Source organism: Rhinoraja longicauda, chromosome 3 (genome assembly GCF_053455715.1).
Source record: "Rhinoraja longicauda isolate Sanriku21f chromosome 3, sRhiLon1.1, whole genome shotgun sequence".
Taxonomy (NCBI): Eukaryota; Metazoa; Chordata; class Chondrichthyes; order Rajiformes; family Arhynchobatidae; genus Rhinoraja; species Rhinoraja longicauda.
Genome location: NC_135955.1, coordinates 25,887,266 through 25,903,681, shown reverse-complemented (window position 1 = coordinate 25,903,681; position 16,416 = coordinate 25,887,266). Strand labels below are relative to the sequence as shown.

The window sequence follows — 16,416 nt, the reverse complement described above, 5'->3', positions numbered from 1 at the left end:
AAATGAAAATACTTGGATGCTCATTATTCTTTATTTGACTTCATAATGTTGCAGAAATCCTGTAAAAGTTTTCACTCTATTTTGGTACACACGACAATAATAAATCAACACCAATAAAAGGAAGTAGTAGTATTGTATGACCACATTCCTCAAATCGTCATTGAATTAGTATCTGAATAGGAAGTGGACTCCATAATAATGGTTTAATCCAAGCAAGTAGTTATTGCACTTTGAGAGGGAGAATGTAAGTGGTATGTACAGTTAATGGTATATGGTAAGACCCTTAATGGCATTTAATGTACATTAATGTATTGGTGTTGCTGTCATTTCTGGTTTAGCACATTAGTGATGTTCCCAAATAGATTATGGAGGTATGTTACATGCATGAAAGTTGCCATGTTCATTTATATTTTGCTTAGAGTTGACAAGTTTCCAGTTTAACAGTGCAGTTAAGGAAGGTTCTGCATTTCCCTGTTAAATCACTGCTGCAAGTGATTAGTATTGATTTTGCATAGAACATTTGCATTAAGATTTTACCTATGTACTTGTGTCCAGAGAAATTAATATGACATTTGCCCTGCTTTTATGATAAATATTAGTGCAGTTTTGGTTGCCAATTTTAATGGATGTAGTTTGTTAACGACTCTTTTTGAACAAATTTTGTAGAATGCTGTAAATAGATTGCTCTACTTCCAACTTATTGGCTAACTCTGGGGAAAGTGTTGGCAAAGGTCTCAGTGTGGCACTTCTGAAACCCAAGTGGTGCTGATGGCAGGACAAGACTATATGCAGGCAAATGGGATTAGTTTTCTATCTGTCTTCAATGTAAACCAGCATCTGCAGTTCCTTCCTGCACATGGGTTTAGTTTTGGCACAGAAACAGGCCCTTCGAACCACCGAGTCCGCGCCGACCAATGATCCCCTCACACTAACACTTTCCTACACTCACTAGGAACAATGTACAATTTTACCGCAGCCAATTAACGTACAAACCTGTACGTCTCTGGAGTGTGGGAGGAAATCAGGGATAACCTACACAGGTCACGGGGAGAATGTGTAAACACTATACAGACAGCACCCATGGTCAGGACCGAACTTGGGTCTCTGATGCTGTAAGACAGCAACTCTATCGCTGTGCCACCGTGCCACCAAGGATTAGTGTAGGGGCAAAAACGGCCTGGCAAAAAAGCACATTTCAGTGCTGTACAATTCTGATTCTATCAGGAGAATTAAAAGAAACTGTGGAAAGAACAGATAAAAGCATAATTAGAGGGCCACAATTTATAAATCACAACTTTTGGTCATACAGTGAATGCCCTCAATTCATGGTCTGTAATTACTGAGTGTTAGAGTGTTAAGATCCTGTGATCTTACCATCTGGACATCACAGGAATCATTTATTTATTAGTATTGGCTCTTGCAGCTGTTGTACACCCTTCCCCCTCAGATAACTTTTGTTGTGTGGGTATTGCACTGTTCCTTTTGTAGTTGACCTTGGCCGTCACCGCTGGGTTGTTTTTTTTGTTTTATATAGCCCTTTCAGGAAAACTCAACAGGTTTCCACAATTTGACGGTGAATTGAAGGAGCTCTGTACAAGCGCTGTCAGTGCCAACACCACAAAGGCGACCCTGTATTCACTGAATGTATGGCGGTACTGGTGTGTAACACGTGAGCTGAAGCAATATATGGACATTACCAAGGTAAGTCATTTGAAAACTTATTTTAATTATGTTCACAGTGCAGTCACAGACCTTTCTGTCTGCCTAGATCTACTCCATGTCTACCACTGCCTAGATCTACTCCATGTCTACCACTGCCTAGATCTACTCCATGTCTACCACTGCCTAGATCTACTCCATGTCTACCACTGCCTAGATCTACTCCATGTCTACCACTGCCTAGATCTACTCCATGTCTTGACCTGTCTTCTCCATGCTGGTGTTCCAACTGTACACAAACCTCTAATTTGCATTTTTATCTTCTCTGTATATTTACCCAGTATCTTAAAGCAAGCCTAGGCGTTTCCAGAGAGAGGGGTTTAGGAATATGATAGTGAAAAGATGACTTGATCTGTTGTTTGAAATGAGAGATTGGGAGGATTGGTCCTAGCAGAATTACGTCTCTTGAAGGAAGGTTCTGCATTTCCCTGTTAAATCATCTGCTGCAAGTGATTGGTATTGATTTTGCACAGAACACTTGCATTAAGATTTTATTAAGGGTAAGAAATGGAAGAAGGTCCGTCACACCAACTTTAGCAATGGTACCACAATATAACACAATGAAACTGAGATGGATTCTGAAAACTGTGCACGGTCGGAGCAATTTCCCAAATCAAGATAAGTTTGGCTGAGGCTGAGCAGGAAAGTTTTTTTATTAAGGCGAGATTAAACATTCTGTTAAATACAAGAAGAAGGAAAGTTTTCCAGCTTTGGGACCAAACTGAATTACTCCTTCAAAGCACCACTATACACAGCGACTTCCTTCAGTCCTTCTTCATTCTATGCATTTCTTGGAATTTGTGTAACCGTTTTTTAAAATCTCGTGTCTCCCTTTTTTTTCAGTTGTTGAAAGCTGTGAATTTGAACTTTGTTAACTTTGAATTTGGGAATATCACCTCTATCGTTGTCTGCATGAGATCTATTTTGACAGTCCTTGCAAACACCTGTTTTAAAAGTTCTCCTGAAAGCTTTTGTCAAGAATAGAATCTTTAGAAAGAAATTAATGTTCAATTATCGTTTTTTGATTGATCTGTTGATTTGCAACATTGATTCACAGGAGCCTGAAATGATGAGAATGTGTAACTTGCTCCTGCAGGGAGAGGTTGAGGTGAATAGCAGAGGGCCATTAAGATGAAGCTCGTGTAAAATAGAAGGGAAAAAAGAATGGAAAGAAATGATATACATTTTGTGAGGAGGCTCATGTAGAGCATGGACCAGATGGATCCAATCACCTGTTTCTGTATCGTAATATGAATTACCATTAGGAGCAGGAGAACTTATCCAGAGGTTTAAGTATTTAACTTGCTGTCACATTGGGACATGGCCCAGAGAGGGAAAAATATTCACATTGAATTTTGACATGGTCTATTTGGAATTACTGTTTCAAGTTTACTTTGCTGAATGGATTTTATACTTTGAGGTCCCTTTGTGGTCATCACGATTTGAGAACTGTATGATTTCATCATCTACTTGCTTCAAGCAGCCATGATCATCTTTAATGGTATAAAGAGGTGGTTTACAAAAGATAAGTGACCATTGCTGTTCAGGTGTAATTTGACCAAAATATTAAACGGCTTTCCATCTGACGTCCAGCAATTTGATTCCAAGTACTCAGGTAAACGTAATCAGCTTAAAACTGCCCATGATGTCTAGTTTCACATGTGGAAAGGCATCCTCTGTTTACTTCTCTGATCTAGCCACCGTTCATTGACTGTGCTGTAGGAAATTCTGAAAAAGATGAGTAGTTTGTAATATGTTTAACTCAAAAGTTTATATACTGGGAAAGTACGATGAGAAAAGAGACCAACAATTAAGGATGTTAGGAGAGGAGATAAATAGATTTATCAGGTGTAAATTCCACATGAAACAGGAGTTTCAACATTGATCAATGGTGAACTGTTTCATAAGTGTAAAATCCACATGTAACCATTGTGTCATGGGAATATAAATTGCTGTGGATGATGTGAATCTTTGAAACACTTTGGGTTCTCTCCGAGTGTTCTCCGTGCGCACTGTAAAGGCCTTGAATTATCTAACTTGTTAGAGAAACTCACCACTACTCTACAAGATGTTCTTTGTGTCTGTTCCTGTCTGAGCTGTAATTAAAAGGGCAAATGGGCCCCACGTGAAGGCCAGATACAGGGTATAGGTTAAACACATAATTCCTTCCAACAAGTTCGGTTTTTCAATGTGTGCACTGGAAAACACTCAGAGAACCCAAAATGTTTCAAAGATTCGCAACACCAACATCATTTTGTATTTGCATGACACAATGGTTACATGTGGATTTTATACCTTTGAAACAGTTTACCATTGACCGATGTTTAACTTCCCATTTCCTGTTACATGTAGAATTTGCAACCTGATAAATCTTTTTATCGCCTTTCCGAACATCCTTAATTGTTGGCCTCTTTCCCGTCGTGCTTTCCCAGTATATAAGCTCCTGAGTTAAACATATTACAAACTACTTATCTTTTTTCAGAATTTCCTACTTCAGACTGTGTCAGTGCAAATCTGTTAATGGTGCAGTGAGAGAGGTTTGAAAACACTGCAATGAGTCGGGAGGACAGGGCAGGTAACGATGTCCAAAGAGAGAAACTCGTGCACATACCATGACTCCCAATTTTGTTGGATCAGGCCTAGTACCTAAATTGAGTAAAGTTGGAAAAATATTTTGTGAGGGGTCTGATTGGCGGCATGGTAATGGTGGAATTATCTCTGGCAAACTATGGGGTGGTGGAGAAAGAAAGGGGATCTTGTGGTGTTCCAGACTGGTGTCCCATGGTAACTAAAGGTCGAGCAGGGTCGGGATCTCAATTTTTCTTCTGGACCGATTAACCTACTTCCTGCCTCAGCTGATATTTGAAATGCTGACTGGCATAAGTGACAATGAACCCTAATCATTAACCAGTGTGCATCTAGTTGGGAGGGGAGTGCCGAGAGGGGAAACAAGCTGAAGGAGCTATGCAGTTTTACCAATTACTTGCAAATTTCTCTCCTTTTAAAGATTCCACCTGCAAAGCTCAACGAGTTGCTGGAGGACTTCTACGTAACCGTGAGAAAGACCGATGGCTCTGATTTTCTGGCCACCTCCCTTCACGCAATCCGGCGGGGCCTGGATCGTGTGCTGAAGAACGCCAATGTGGGCTTCTCGGTAGGTGACGCCATCTTCAATTCCTCCACCCTGAAGCTGAGGGACAAACTGAGGATGCTGAACAAGGCCGGCATGTCTGGCTCACGATCCAGGAACATCATCTACTTCACCGGTCAGGACGAGGAGGAGATGTGGCAGGCGGGCTATCTGGGCGACACGAACCCAGTGGCTTTGCTTAGCGTGGTGGTGAAGTTCAACAGCCAGTACTTCAATATGAGAACCTTGCAGGAGCACGTGGACCTCATGTATGGGGATATCGAGCTGCTCAAGGACACAGAAAACAGGCCCTTCTTTGCAAGGACTGACATGGTCAAAAGAGAAAGCAAAGTCTGCAGCAACAAGCTCTGCTTTGGACAAGTCTACCATGAGCACTCAGAAGGACTCAAGAGATGCCCATACTGCCTGCTGTATAAATACATGTACACCCACCGGCCTCCTAGCCAGCGAGATCCCAAATCTCCCTTTTACCTCGTCGCCAGAAAGGATTTCTCCCAGTTGGACAGCGTCTGGTTTGAGGAGCAGCGCATGGGCCTCCGCTCTCTCAGGGCAGTGGTCCCCAAACTTGCAAAGAAAGTACGGCTTGAGCAAAGCGAGAGCTTCACATTTGTGTCCTTCACTCAGGCATCTCTCCTCAAACCAGGAAAATTCCTTTCTACTGACAGCTGAGGAACGCCTGTGGCTTTGGACCCAAAGAGTTGTTATAACTATAGATCTTCTAAATACTGGGGATGGAAAATAACAATCAGGCTAGCAGATAGAAAATGAAACACAATGTGAATTAATTTGGAGGGGGCAATAGTTAGTTATTTAATCATCCATAATCTTTTTGTTGCAACATTTTCATTACAGGTTTGTTTTTCTAAACGGCAATTGTGACTTAACCTCTGTAAAATAAAACTAAACAGCAAACTATTGCTGTGGGGAATTTGGTGAGGATTGGAATTCCCTGGTAAGTAGTGGTGAGTAACGGAGTGTTATTTTTAAATCAAATTATTCTCTATATCTTATTAGAATAAAAACTACAAGCCAGCAACAGTTAACTGGGCCTGTGAGTAGGTGCTAATAATGTTCACTGTATGTAGCCAGTGTGTTTCTGAAGAGATGCCTTCAAGAGCACAGAGTTTCATGAGAGTTGGCAAACTTGAGTGATGAAGTTACACATTGCGGTTATTAGAAAAGGTCAAAGGCTGGATATCCTGTGGTGAATGACCCACCTACTGGCTCTTCCAAGTACTTTCCCACAATGACTAGTCAGGAGTGTGATGGAATACTCTCTGCTTACCTGGATGAATGCAACTCCAACAACACTTAATAAGAGTGGCATTCAGGACAAAGTAGCCCATTATCATTGGCACCCTATCCACCGATTTAATACTCCCATCAACACTGTTGCACTGTGATTACACGCACAAAATTTATAAAATTCATCGCAGTTACTCATTTCAGTTGCTCTGCAAGGAGCTCCCAAAGCTGCTGAATCTACACAAGACAGCGGGGAGTAGGAAGAACAACATCTACAGGCCTCCACACTATCCAGACTTGGAATATATCATCACTTTGTTGTCACTGGGTCTAAATCCTGAAACACCGTAGCCAGCAGCACTGGAAGTGTCTTCACCTGAAGGACTGCAGCAGTTCAGCAGCTGGTAGGTGGATTAGGACAATAAATATTGGCCTTGCCCGTGACACCCATATTCCATACATGAAAAACCCCCCAACTTATTCTCCTTTTGAAAGACTAAAAGAGAGATGATATTGAGTTTGCTGGATTTAAGGGTGTTGTGTTGAAAAGAAAGAAGATGCTTATTTAAAGGGACTAGAGTAAATTTATGAATAATCCAAGTTATTTACAAGGCACGATCAAGATAAAATTGATTAACAAGATTACTGACATTAAGGGATCTAACTTTTATTATATCAGTCTACTATACATAAATATTACAACTCCAGAGGATGCTGACCTAAACTCATGTATGTGTAATAAAGACATCTACTTATACATGATAATATCCAGCTCTATGTCATCACTTCTTCCTGACCTCTCCACAGTCTCTGGCATGCTTCTTGCCTGACAATCACGGATGAACAGAAATTTCTGCCATCTTATTATTGGAAAGGCAACAACCATTGTTTCCAGACACTGACTCCATCCCCTTTCTGGCCAATGTCTAAGACCGAACAAGGCCAATTGCAACCCCAATTTGATCCCAAGCTGAGCTTTCAACCATAAGATTCAAGATTCAAGATTCAAGATAGCTTTATTTGTCATCCAATATTGGACGAAATTCAGTCACCCACAGTCCAACAATAAAAGCATTAAATAAGCATTAAAATTACACAACCCCAAAAAACCCCCAAAACACAGTCCAACAATAAAAGCATTAAATAGGCATTCAAATTACACAACCCCAAAAACCCCCAAAACACAGCCCAACAATAAAAGCATTAAATATGCATTCAAATTACACAACCCCAAAACCCCGCAAAACCTCCACTGTGTCATGATCACTTGGCCTCCTCTCCTTCTGCTACTGCTATGTCTAAGTGGTTCTAATGCTTCCTGGGTCTCATGCACTTGAATGCATCTAATCTCTCTGAATTTGTATTGAGTTCCTTTCATCCATTGCTCCTTTGTTTCCTCATTTGCTTTGGCTCCAATTCCAGTAATTATGCTTGACAGTAAAATCCATCCATAACCTTCTCCTGCCCACCACCCACCGTATATCTCTGCAACATTTTTCATTCTTGCCACACCAAGGTATTGGTGCTCCTCTGATTCTGACTGGTTGCATAGTTCCAATTCTGGTTAATCCACCACTGCAGGCCATGCCTTCATTGCTTGGCTTTGGACACTAGGATTTCTCAAAATTATAAAGGCTTTTTGCTCTAAAATGCTTCATAAACCCATCTCATTGGTCCAGTTCTAGGTCATCTGTCCTTCTGTATCTTGGTGTGGATTCATGTCAAATCTTATTTGTTAATGTTCAGTGAAGCACCTTGCGACATGTTTAAGGATATTATAAAAGCTCAAGCTAATGTTTGAATAAATGAATTTTAACCTCAGTGATGGTTTGAACTAATCCTCTCCTTCATTTCCAAAGTTGAGTGGGAACTCTGGGATATTGCTGAGCATGAGGTGGATGAAGGGAATATGCAATTCCGAGAAATTCATGAAGTGCATGCTCCATGTGATGGGTTAAATGAGAAGCTACACAATGAAGAGAAAGAGGTGAGGTTTAAAGGGGCTTCCCAGTAGTGTGGACTTTCAGTGCTGAAGACTAATATCGCCTGTGTGCAGTACAGCTGAGAACACTGCAGGGAAAGAGAATACTATGGTGGGGAAGTTGAGAAAGTACAACAAATTGTAGAAATACTAGGTTTATGGGGATCATAGGAAGGGCTGAATGGGTGCTTTTGTACCCAGATGCTAGAGATCATAGCTTTAGGGCGAGAGGGGCAAATCTATTTTGCACAGAGCAGTAGATGCCTGTAACAAGCTGCCAGGTGGTGGTGGTAGAGGTGGAAGCTGATACGATACTGGCATTTGAGCGACTTTTAGATGGCACATGTATATGCAGGGAGTGAAGGGACATGGATCACATGCAGGCAGAAAGGATTAGTTTAAGAAGACTTCATGTTTGGCACAGATATTGTGGGCTGAAGAACCTTTTCCTGTGGTATAATGTTCTATGATGTGTTATCTTCATCTCCCAGAATAAAGAACAATACTGAATGGGTGAGGGGAAGGAATTGACCAGAAGTTACAGACCACATTGGATCCAAAGATTAAGATGAATAAAAATGTGGATCTAGGTATCCATGCTGGATATCAAGTTTCCCAACCACCAACATGCAGAAACCGAGATATGGGGTTGGGGAAATGTTTCTACACAGGTCTCTGAAGATGATAAGATGAGTTAAGAGACTCCTGAAAAGGGATGGGGGTCTTTGGTCTTCACTATAGATGTATATAATGTAAACGCAGGGGAGTTGTCCCAACCTCTGGTTGTGCTCCAGTTAAATTATCTAGGCTGACTGGGTACCAGACTTTTGAAAATATGTCAACTTTGGAGAAGGTGCTTGTACAGAGTTGCTGAAATAGTGTTGGATGGAAAAGAACAGTTAGACATTAAGAACAAGGTGCTGTGATGCTGCTACTGTGAATAATATATAGTGATGGTGAGATGGCAAAACATATAAGATTATTAAGGGGTTGGACACGTTAGAGGCAGGAAACATGTTCCCAATGTTGGGGGAGTCCAGAACAAGGGGCCGCAGTTTAAGAATAAGGGGTAGGCCATTTAGAACGGAGATGAGGAAAAACTTTTTCAGTCAGAGAGTTGTAAATCTGTGGAATTCACTGCCTCAGAAGGCTGTGGAGGCCAATTCTCTGAATGCATTCAAGAGAGAGCTAGATAGAGCTCTTAAGGATAGTGCAGGGGGTATGGGGAGAGGGTAGGAGCGGGGTACTGATTGAGAATGATCAGCCATGATCACATTGAATGGTGGTGCTTGCTCGAAGGGCCGAATGGCCTACTCCTGCAACTATTATGTATTGTCTATAGAGGCAGAGAGGCCTTGATCATCAGCGAATCCAGATTTAAGGCAGCTGGCCAAACCACTGGAGGTGACATGAAGGAAAAGATAATGCAATGAATAGGAAGGGTAGTGGTAACAGACTTAATAATAACAAATAATTTGCATCTACAATTTGCTCAAAACATTGCAGGGCTAAGCTGAAAAAGCAGTGTAGTAGGATTAACTGAACAGATCATAAAATGAACAGTAAAATGAGTCAAACAGCATTCTGTAATGCTATTTGGCAGAGAATATAAGATTAAGATTTACTTCCTGTATGTTTTGTCACATTACTGTGATTGTTTTGTTTATTTTCATTTTGATGCACCATCCTTCTATAAACCGTACAGAATCTATGATTATTAAAACATTTTTCTCTTTTCCTCCCCATTCTGATAGAGATCTTTAGCAGGTTCTACTCTCTTTGTTAGACCATGTAAATTAGTTAATCTATGTTAAATCTGCAGAATGATACTTTGCTTAATAGTGGAGAATCTGAATACCTTAAAGTTTTCTGCGAAATGACTGGAAAATCCAGTATTGCTCACCACTGCAAGTATTTTTGAGTTTGTGTGAACAGTCTGCTAATTGCTTTCAGCTTACTCTCATCTCCTTGTTGTATTTCTTACTTGGAATAGGACACCATTTATGCTCCTGTCTCTGCCAGAGAGGAGTCTTGGGAGCTAAGACCTCATGACATTGCTGGCATTGTATTACTAAAAAAAATCTAATGAAAAGCCCAACTTGTTCCTGAGTGGTCTCCTTTATGATTTTATTTTTAAAATTTAATTTATATTATCCATTTAAAATGTGTTTGACAGCGATTTTGACTTTATCACAGTATAACTGTATATTTCTTGTGGCCTTGATTGAGTATAATTTAAGCTTCAGATTGTTTTCCATAAGATTTTTGCTACAAATTGGCCGGTTAAAGATCAAAGAAATGTAGAACAGAAAAGGTTTCCATTTATAATGTGCCTTCAATGGGCTCTTGTTAGCTCAAAAGACTTTTCAGCCTATGAATTACTTTTGAAGTGCAGTCGTTATTGTGATGATGCAGGAAACACTGCAACCATTCTGCAAACGGCAAGCTTGGACAATCAGTAACGTAACAACAATCAGATGATCTGTGTTCTAGTGATACTGATTGAGGGATAAATATCACCCTAGATCCCAGCTGTTCTATGAAATAAGCAGGGAAGTGGTTTTAACTGGATTACTCCTTCAGAGTGCCAGTGCACACATGATTAATCCTACAGCTACTTTCTATCTTTATAGAAATATACTATAGAAAGTATAATCCTAAAATCATTATAGAAATTTTGTACCATAGAAACTATGATCCTTCTATCATCCTGCCCCTGAACCACCTCTTCTCTTCCTCGTCCACTCTGAAATATCTCTAATGTGATGTACATTGCTGATTTGACTGTCAAGCTTAAGGAGCATCTTGGAAGAAGAATCTTGCCTTTGCAGATCCACAATTGCATTGCCGCATATCTTTATAATTCCTATGTTGCAGCAGTGATTAAATTTGAATAACTCCTCAGGGTGTCCTGATCTTGTTCAAGATACATCCGCTGCTCCAGATGTCAACTTATTTACATCGGCGAAACCAAACGCACGCTCGGCGATCGCTTCGCTCAACACCTGCGCTCGGTCCGCGTTAACCAATCTGATCTCCCGGTGGCTGAGCACTTCAACTCCCCCTCCCATTCCCAGTCTGACCTTTCTGTCATGGGCCTCCTCCAGTGCCATAGTGAGGCTCACCGGAAATTGGAGGAACAGCACCTCATATTTCGCCTGGGCAGCTTGCAGCCCAGTGGTATGAACATTGACTTCTCCAACTTTAGATAGTTCCTCTGTCCCTCTCTTCCCCTCCCCCTTCCCAGATCTCCTTCTATCTTTCTGTCTCCACCTATATCCTTCCTTTGTCCCGCCCCCCTGACATCAGTCTGAAGATGGGTCTCGACCCGAAATGTCGCCCATTCCTTCTCTCCTGAGATGCTGCCTGACCTGCTGAGTTACTCCAGCATTTTGTGAATAAATACCTTCGATTTGTAAATCTTGTTCATTTACAGTATATGCATGTATTTCATCGTCAATGTTATTTATAACCGTGGGTGGGAAGGGAATGCGATCATAACCCTTTTTATTTTAGAACAAGCTTGTATTCAAGAAACCTAAATTGAAAAAGTCTGCATAAAAAGGTTGAAAGTAGCCTTGAGACACAAGGAACTGTAGATGCTGGTTTACAAAAAAAACAGTGCTGGAGTAACTCAGCGGGTTACTCCAGCAATGTGTATTTTTTTTAAGTTGCCTACGTTGGAATATGGGAGTTGTTGACACTGAGCAAAAACGTTGTTCAGTGGAACATTTTTATAGGTCTACATGACCATCCATGCACCCTAACCTCAGCCCTTGAGAGACAAGGTATTCCCCGTGTACTCGCTGCCTCTACCAGGGATCGTCCACTCCTTTCTTGGGGTAATGGCGGTGAAGCCGCAAGCCTCGTCTAAGCAAATCAAACCCCACTGCCTTGATTCAGCTCAGTAGAAACTGATCAAGTGTAACTTCTGCTTAAGTGGCAATGAATGACAGCCACACGCTTGATGCTGATAGTTTAATTGTATTCTTGTGCTTTAATTATGTGAAATTTCTTAAATTATTTATTAAAAATGGGAGGAACAGCGGCAAGAAACAAGATTTGTTTAAATGTGGAAATACTTTTAGATTGAAATGTAATGAGGCATTCAGATACAAAATGAAATAGCAGGAGCAAGCTAAACACAAAAGAGACCCTTCGTCAGACTCTCGACTCGAAATGTCACCTATTCCTTTTCTTCAGAGGTGCTGCCTGGCCCGCTGAGTTACTCCAGCTTTTTGCATCTATCTTCAGTTTAAACCAGCATCTGCAGTTCCTTCTTACACAAGCTATTTGTGTACCTTGCCATTTCAACATTATCATAGCTGATCATTTCCCTCAGCTCTATTTCACAGCACTAACCCTTTAATCTATTAACATCCTAAGTCTATTGATCTCTGATTGTGTCTCCATTGCCCTCATAGGTAAAAAACTGCAGACATTGAATACCTTCTGGGTGAAAAAATTCTTCCCATCTTTATTCTAAATGGCCAACTGGTAATTTTGAGTCTATAGCCCCTGACCACAGTAACACCAGCCAGGAGAAACACCATCTTACCATCGATCCTCTGAAGCCCTGAGAATTTTATATATTTCAATGAGATCTTTCTTCTAAACTCGAGTGTGCACAGAACCAATCTGCTTGGGGTCTCATAATAAGGAACCCACCATCACCCCCATCTTAGTCTGGTAAATCTTCAATGCACTTCTCTCAAAAGTACAAGCTAACTTAGGCAGAAGGACCAGACCAGTGCATCCTTGCCAGGACCAGATTTAAGTGCAGCAAGAGGTCTCTACTCTTGTTATTATACTGTCTTGCAATGAAGGCCAACATACTTTTTGCTTTCCTAATTACTACATGCACCTACACATTAACATTCAGAAATTTCCCTCTGAATACTAACCTTTTAATCTCTCATTTAAAAAAATATATCCTCCACCAAAGTAGAGACCACAGGTTTTTGTAATGGATTTTTCCTACCATGCATTTGCAATTCACATCTTCCTGATGCTTCTCTGTATCTTCCTTGCAACTCACTCCGACAACCAGCATTGTATTCTCAGCAAAGTTGCACCTGGTCCTCACATATAATTTTACTGTTATTGTACCTGCATCAGCTACTTCCTCTGATAACTCGTTCCATTCTTTGTGAAAATGTCGCCCCTCAGTTTCCTATTAAATCTTTGCCCTTCATCTTAAACCTGTGCCCTCTGGTTCCTGATTTCTTCTACCCTCCCTGGGGAAAAAGACTATGCACCCAATCTTTGCCACTCATGAGTTTATACACCTCCATAAGATCACCTCTAAGCCTCCTACACTCCAAGTAATAAGTTCCTAGCCTGCCCAACCTCGCCCTGTAGCTCAGGCCCTTGAGTCCTGGCAACATCCTCATAAATCATCTTTGCACTCTTTCAGTCCTATTAATGTCTCCAGTTCTACTTTTAAACTCATGCTAATTTCCATTCCTCGTTTACTCAACCTGTTCTCCACTGTTTCTGGGAGGTTTTCTGCAGCTCTTTCTATGAGGAGACAACGTATTTCAAGTAATTATTTCCTCCTTTCTCACTCCACAAGAGATCCACGTTAACTGTCACTAACATTTTCTCTTTTTGCAAATCAATAGAAGATTTTGGTGTATTTTTATGTTTCTCACTGGATTGCTCGTACTTTCTTATCTGTCCTTATCTATATCGTGGCCCTCCTTTATAGAATGGTGAACTATTTTCAATCCTCAGGTTTTACTGGACTTTGCAACATAGCAAGCTTTTCCTTTGATCTTGTGCTATCTTTAACTTCTCTGGTTAGTTGCAGCTGGGGCACTTTCCTCAGGATTTTGTGCCTTAAAGGGATATGTAGTTGTAAGCTGTGTGATAATTCCTAAATTATAGCCATTGCTTATTTGCCATCCTGCCATCAGAGTCGAGTGGATGTAATTAAGCTTTTATACGAATCGGTGTTGGCTTGAGAGAGGACACTGACACGTGTTTGCTTTTCTTGCAAGTAGATTCAGAGAATGTTGCCAACGTGATATTGCTGGTATCTTCCTAATATTCTGAAATTGCCTGAGGTTGGCTGTCATCTTTTCAGGCAGTCCTTTGGGAATGAGGAGGACTTGGTTGCATTTGTGTCCTATGGGGGTTCATAGGACCTACCGATTCTGCCACAGATTGGGCAGGAGGTGCATGATGGCAGGGGTAGGTGGGCAGCTTGTGAGTTGATGCACCCCTGACCTTTAGAACAGGGATTTCCGTGTTTTTCTAATGTATGTATTTGAGTCCTGATGCCATCCCAAACAGTCCACCACCATTTTTGGCAATTGTAAAACAGAGACTCCCAGAGTTGGTGCATTTTTTTTCATAAGGTGGTTTGACTATATCCTTGAACCTTTTCTTTTGTCCGCTTGTTAATTTTTTTCCATGACTGGGCTCAGAACAGGATGTCTGAACACAGTGGCCTGCTGAATGAAGCCAAGTGTAACGAGGGCATTGGTCTGGGAGGAACTCTGTCATTGGTTTACTTATCTTTCCAGTGGCATCACGCATATTCTCAGGGCCCCTTGGGGGGGAAAGCACCTCGCATTCCCACTGACTCCTCGGAGTCTCCAACCCATGACCCCTGAAATTGGAGAGAGAGCATTGGAGGAAGGTATTGAAAACATTGTCTATTTATCGGGCACTTGGAAGTACAATATAAATGTTGGAAGTATCACCCCACCTTCCAAGCTCCCCATCTGTCCACCCTGTCCCCCCCCCCCCCCCCCCCCACACCTTTACCACAGCTTTATGCGGCCATTACATATTTGCTTTCATCAACCAACTCACAGCCTACAGGATTGGAATGGAAGTATGCCGCTTCCACAGCCCACAGAATGTGCTTAAAAGTAAGTGTATTTAATCCAACATTTAGCTGGTGAGATACTCATGCAGTGTAATGCAGGTGGGTGTTGTTGCAGATGGCAGCACTCTTGGTTTGGGCCAGGTATCTCGGTACAAGAATCAAAGCCCAAAGGTGAAGAGCCTGTAGCTGGACTTCTGACGAAGCAAGCATTCATAAGTTCAGGGTTACCAAGGCTGCCATCCCCTGGTTGTGAGACATTCTGTCCTTTAGCCATGCCCTTACACCAGGGACAGTTCTCCATGGAAGTCAAGGCCACGTTGATTCTAAACTTCCTCACCACACGAGATGTGCAGGATTTGGTGAGATTCCATCAGGAATTCTACATTCTACAGGTCCAATTTTTTAACTAGTTTCTGCTTGTAAACCACCTTAACAATTTAAAATTGGGCTTTGGTCAACTTTGCATTGTTTTTTTTAACAGGGAACCTACTTCAGCATTAGTACTATGCAACCAAGATGAAAGCAATCCAATTTCTGGCAGTCATGTTCAAAGCCTGAGCAGAGAGACAGCAGCATTTGTACTTGTGTAGCAGCTTAATAAGCTAAAACATGGTAAGGTGCTTCACAAGGTTGTTATCAAGTAAAATTTGAGTGAGCCACAGAAGGGGATATTCAGGAAGACCATAACTGGGCCAAAGGAAATATTTGTTACCATGGAATCTTTGTACATAGAGATTCAAAGGGTGCAATTGCAGAGCTACACAAGCCAGCTGCAATCTCCATCAGTGGAGCACTGAAATTGGGGAATGCACAAAAGCCAGAGTTGGAAAAGATGGGGAAGAACAAAGGCATACAGGGATAAAGACTCAGCACTTTAAGGTTTAGAATTTTTAAAAAGCTGTTGTTATTTAAACTGTTGTCTTCCTTTATTAACTTGGTCTTGAATGTAATCTGTGTCCAGATATTTAACAATGAGATTTTTTTTCTGAACAATTGATTCAATCTGTGGTGTGTTAGCTCATTAATTAGTACACTTTACAATGACTAACCTTGCAATGTACTCGTCAGAAGTTGCAACCTTCTGTAAATTGTGGGGCTGGTAGAAATTTGCACAGGGTAATATTGTGAAATTATAACAAATCACTGGAAGCAAAATGAAATTCCAACAGAATTAATCTGTGTACTGCTGAATTATCATTACAGATGTGGCAATAATAAATAGCAATAGATTCAGACTTAAAAATTACCGTCTTACTCTTCATTTAAATTTGAACCCAAGTATAATGGCATATTGATTGGGTGAGTCAAATGGTTGTATTATTCAAACAAACAAGTTCCAGCCTCTCTGAGTCCCATGTACATAACTTTACATAAGGTGCATTTTTTTTAAAGATGGTAAATCAAATTGGGATTCAAGCTCAAAGGTTCTGGATGTAGAAGGGGATTAGGGCTGGGAGGTAGAAGTGCAGCCAATGTCCTGTT

At 41.1% G+C, this 16,416-nt stretch overlaps 1 protein-coding gene across 2 annotated transcripts in view; it reads left to right on the top strand.

Moving 5' to 3' along the window:
• kiaa1958 (KIAA1958 ortholog) overlaps positions 1-16,416 on the top strand; it is a 106,281-nt gene that overhangs the window by 71,071 nt on the left and 18,794 nt on the right. The window contains exons 3-4 of one of the 2 annotated variants that reach the window (XM_078395014.1): positions 1,535-1,701; positions 4,727-16,164. In XM_078395014.1, coding sequence (XP_078251140.1) covers positions 1,535-1,701; positions 4,727-5,539 — 980 coding nt within the window. In that variant the 3' untranslated portion in view covers positions 5,540-16,164. Of the gene's footprint in view, positions 1-1,534; positions 1,702-4,726; positions 16,165-16,416 lie in introns of those variants that run through there. The other variant, XM_078395016.1, reaches the window with a different exon arrangement.